Source organism: Asparagus officinalis, chromosome 1 (assembly GCF_001876935.1).
Source record: "Asparagus officinalis chromosome 1, Aspof.V1, whole genome shotgun sequence".
NCBI lineage: Eukaryota > Viridiplantae > Streptophyta > Magnoliopsida > Asparagales > Asparagaceae > Asparagus > Asparagus officinalis.
The window spans coordinates 92,101,250-92,105,844 of record NC_033794.1 but is presented as its reverse complement, the minus strand read 5'-3'; the positions used below and the strand labels follow the sequence as shown (position 1 = coordinate 92,105,844).

Sequence of the window (4,595 nt, the reverse complement as noted above, 5' to 3'; positions counted from 1 at the left end):
GATCCATATACTGTACAAGCGGTGATGTGCCTACAAGATTGGTGGAGGTACGAGAAGCGAACGCAAGGCATCGATCGGATGACTGGAATTGAAGATAAATTTGAAGAATTGGGACGATCATAGGACATGCTTGGATCCGTATACTGTACAAGCGGTGATGTGCTTACAAGATTGGTGGAGGTACGAGAAGCGAACGCAAGGCATCGATCGGATGGCTGGAATTGAAGATAAATTTGAAGAATTGGGACTAGCAGATAGATATAAAGAATAGATTGTAGTTTTTATATCTTAGCTTACAATTTGTAAAGAATTATTTTGGAAATAATTGCAAATGATAGTGATATAGGTGAGTAGGTGCCAACCTAGTTGGGATTTACTTATCTATTGTGATGCGATTAATTCCAAAATAAATTTGTACTTGTAATTTGTAACTGATTTATCAATTATTAATAAAGAATATGTTTTTATCATTTCTTATTTGTAATTTATGTCATTTTAAGTAATTAATAAAATTATTGTTTTTGTTATTTTTCTTGTCTTTTTTTTATAATTTATAAGTTAAATAACATTAAAAAATTTTGGAAAAAAAAAGAAGGAAAAACACCCGGGCCAGCCCGGAACCCGGCCCGGTCGGGCCCGGGCCCGGACCCGGCCCGGTGTACCCGGGTCCGGGTCCGGGTCCCGGTTTTGCCCGGGCCGGCCCGGGCCCGGGCCCGGCCCGGTGTACCCGGGTCCGGGTCCGGGTCCCGGTTTTGCCCGGGCCGGCCCGGGCCCGGGCCCGGCCCGGTGTACCCGGGTCCGGGTCCGGGTCCCGGTTTTGCCCGGCCCGGGCCGGGCCGGCCCGGATGGACAGGCCTAGATAAATCCATCTAATCTCTTGTTGAAGCCGATTCGTGGGAAAGGAGGTCAAATTAAATTAATTATTTTTGTGGATAAAGTACAAGAAGCCACAGGTTCCATATAAATCCAAAATGTACGCCTTGTTAAGGAGTTTAAGCCCACACTGGTGTTTGGCCCATTAACCGTTTACATCCGAGTTAAACTGTGAATAATAATAATAACAAATGAAAATAGGGGGTTAGTTACAAAATTACCTTTTCAGACTGCGCACTGGTAGTGTACAATCGCAAATTCATTTCTCAGCTAATCAAGCCCTAATTTTGACAGAAACCCAAGGTTCTCTGCTCAGCGACGATCTGCGAAAGGTAATTCTTGATAGCGTTTCTTCCTTCGTTTTCTTGGGAAATATGTAGTTTAATAATTTGTAAGAGCATTATCGCATAAATTTGTGAAAACTGGATTTTTTTTTTTTTTTTTGTATATGTGGCGCACAACTATAGCACAAATTTGTGAATTATCTATTTTTTTGTGTGTTTAAATATAGGCCTTGCAATTTGTACAGATCGCATAGCGTTTTGCATCGCGTAAACCCTTTTGGAGCAAAAAGTAAACAAGATCACAAAAGATCAGGGAACAGAAAGAAAAAGGAAAAAGAATTTGGAATGAACGCATATTAGTTAAAAGATCACAATAATTGTTATTGAATTCAGGTGGAATGAGATGTTATATAGAGAAAACCGTTGAAGTAGTGAAACAATACAACTAATACAGGAAAGAAAAAAAATAATCGATTGGATAGTGTTCTCTAGTAAAAAAAAAAGAGATAATTTGAGAAACAGAAGTGGAGAACCTGTAAATCTTGCAACATGATATGCTTATGACCATTACCATAAACCCTTTTCAAGTACTTGTGCAAATGATCATAGAAAATATGTACATTTTCAGGATTAGAAGCTCATAGAAATTTTAATTATCTAAAAATTTGCGGACAAACGTGATGCCTCTGGAGAAGGAAACTGAAAATGAATGGGAGACTATGAAAATGACTGGGAGGCTAACTGACTTATTCATCGTGGCAATTTCTCTTTTTTTGAGTGGCTCCTCTAATTTACATGGTTAATTGATTCGCATGTATTTTTGGTCCTTTGTTGCGCAGGCTGGGATCCTCTTTAGTGAAGAAATTAGTGTGAAGCAAATCCAGAATTACCATAATGGACCTACCATAATATTTGGAAAATGCTTCTATCTTCTACTGAATGCATTTAAACAAAAAAAAAGTCTTATCTCTTTATCTTTGCATGGATTACTTTGATATGGTGTCACCTGATACAGGAACATCCTTGAATTCTCTGCCTTCTATAGGTCTCTTTTATTGTTGCTTATGATAGCATCCTCGTTAGTTAAAAGATGAGATGGAACTTGGACCCATTGTTGTTATATTTTCTTCTTGTATTTTGAAACTTATGACCGTTGAGTCTTTTAACACATGATAGTGGTGTCTAGGGCTGGTAACAGATTGAATCGAATAACTCATTGTTTGTATTTTTATTTGTCTAAAATTTTCTAATATAAATATGAATTAGAATACTACTATTTAAAAAGCAGTTTGGGCGCTAGCCTAGGTGTCTGCCTAGGCCTAAGAAGTACCTAGGCCACGTGCTTAATTCTTGAAATTGCCTGAGCGAACATGGGCCATTTATGTGGTCTCATTGCTTTAGAAAGAGGTTTATTGCCCGTTTTCATATAACAACGAGCAAGAAAATGGGCGAGGTTAAAGAGGTTTATTGCCCGTTTTCATATAAAGCAGTGAGAATAGGATTTTGAATATTTGAAAAAGATCCTTCCTCTATCTCGGCGCTTAGAAAATGCTTATGTGTTGCCGAGGCGTTTGCCTAGACTCTAGGCGCTATGTCCGATGCCTGGAAGCACCTATCACTTTCTGACATTGTTGAATGCCATTCTTTAAATTTCTTTGAATCGGAATTCGAATACAAATACTTTTGAATATTCACGAATATCTATCGAATATTATGATGTATTTATTTGATTAATAATTTATACTTCATGAAAAACTATGTAATTTAGAAGATGCTTTTATTTAGTCAAAGAAACTTGGTTTACGATGGCTATTTAAGTTTGCCAAATTAGTATAGAACTTAAATTACACAATATAAATGGGTTAAAAGCATAACATCACAAATGCAATAATACAAATTTTAAGAGATGAATCTCTAAACGAATATTTGATAACCAAATGAATCTAATATGTTTTGTTAAATTCTATTCATTTGTTAGCCGAGTACTCGAAACTATTTATTTAGTGTTAAATGAACTACCGAATCAAATGTTATAAGAACAGTTAACAAACAATTTGTCAATTATTTGGTTTATTTCCAACCCTAATGTTGTCAATGGGGTTATCCCATTATATAAGGAGCTTATGACACATATCAACCTCCCCCTCCAAACTGCAACGATTATCTCTTGAAGTACTCACATTCTGTTAATCCCCATCCTTTCTTTAGGAATATCGTCCATTGTCTGCTGTAGGATGTTACACTGCCGTAGGATGTTACATTTACTTTTAATTTTTTATTTTATATTTCTTTGTCATCCTTATATCTGTCTCTGTTGTTGCATCTCTTAGGTTTGGAATCCACTGTCTGAGGCTTAATTATGTGTCTCTGTTATGTTGCACTCACTTGAAATCTGAAGATAGAATTAATTAGGAGGTTAACCGCTTACTCATTCTCACAGTTCATTCTAGAGTAGGTATCGTTTATACATGAGAATTGGAGGCCATTAACATCTGGTCTGCAATAACTATAATTAGAATTGACAGGACTATTTTCTTGTATGCATGTTAGTCTCTAATTGCTGTATCCAATACTTATTTTTCTTGTTTATTTTTCTAATTTCCTCCTGCAGGATCCAGCAATTGGGACTTAAGCTTTCACACATTGTGGTGTTAAGTTGTTACTAAACCAGACTCTTCTTGTTTGATTTCTGCAAAGAAAGTTGCAACTTTATAACAGTCTGACACCCTACAATATAGGCATAAATTATCAATAGTGGATATCAACACTTAGTGGAGACTATAACTAGTGTGCAAGTATCTATAGTTTGAAACCAAACGGCACACAGTACTTAGTGAGGAGAATGTGTGAGAGAGAGAGATGAAGCAGTGGGTTCCTTTATTCCAAAGTTTTATGAACTCTCCTTCTTCTGAGGCCGATGCTTCACTCTTTCTACAGCAGCAATATAATCCTAACACCTCCTCCTTTCTCTCTCTTCTCCTCACCCCAATTCCTTCTACCTCTTCCGCTCAAAACCCTCTTATCTTCATCCAAACTCTCCCATTTTTTGTCCAGACACGAATCCTCTCCTTCCTCACAATTGAATGTCCTCGCTTCTGCCGCTACCAGCTGCATCATATCGCCGCCCATATTCTGAATTCTGACATTCCATCATCTTCTAAGCATCCAGGTTTCTGGGTGCGCCGTGCCGCTTGCCGCCTGCTTGATGTTGTGTCCTCTTCTGAACCTACTGCATGCAGTTCTCTCCAAGAGAAAGATGAATTCCATAATTTGCCAGATTGGCTTCAGGGCAAAACTACTACTCTCACCCCTCTTTTTTCTTGGCTTCCTATTCCTAGTAGCCAATTGCCTAGAACCTCTATGGGTTTGGATTTTGTAGTCTCCTCTGGTGAACCCAAAAATGAAGCTATGAATATTGATCAAGAACAAGTTGATTCA

General features: G+C 37.7%; 1 protein-coding gene across 1 annotated transcript in view; it reads left to right on the top strand.

The window, feature by feature from the left end:
• The window catches only part of LOC109828075, a 10,785-nt gene continuing 7,272 nt past the window's right edge, over window positions 1,083-4,595 (top strand). The window contains exons 1-2 of the mRNA XM_020395116.1: window positions 1,083-1,205; window positions 3,769-4,595. The exon at window positions 3,769-4,595 is cut by the window's right edge and continues 806 nt beyond it. Coding sequence (XP_020250705.1) covers window positions 4,017-4,595 — 579 coding nt within the window. The 5' untranslated portion in view covers window positions 1,083-1,205; window positions 3,769-4,016. The remainder of the gene's footprint in view (window positions 1,206-3,768) is intronic.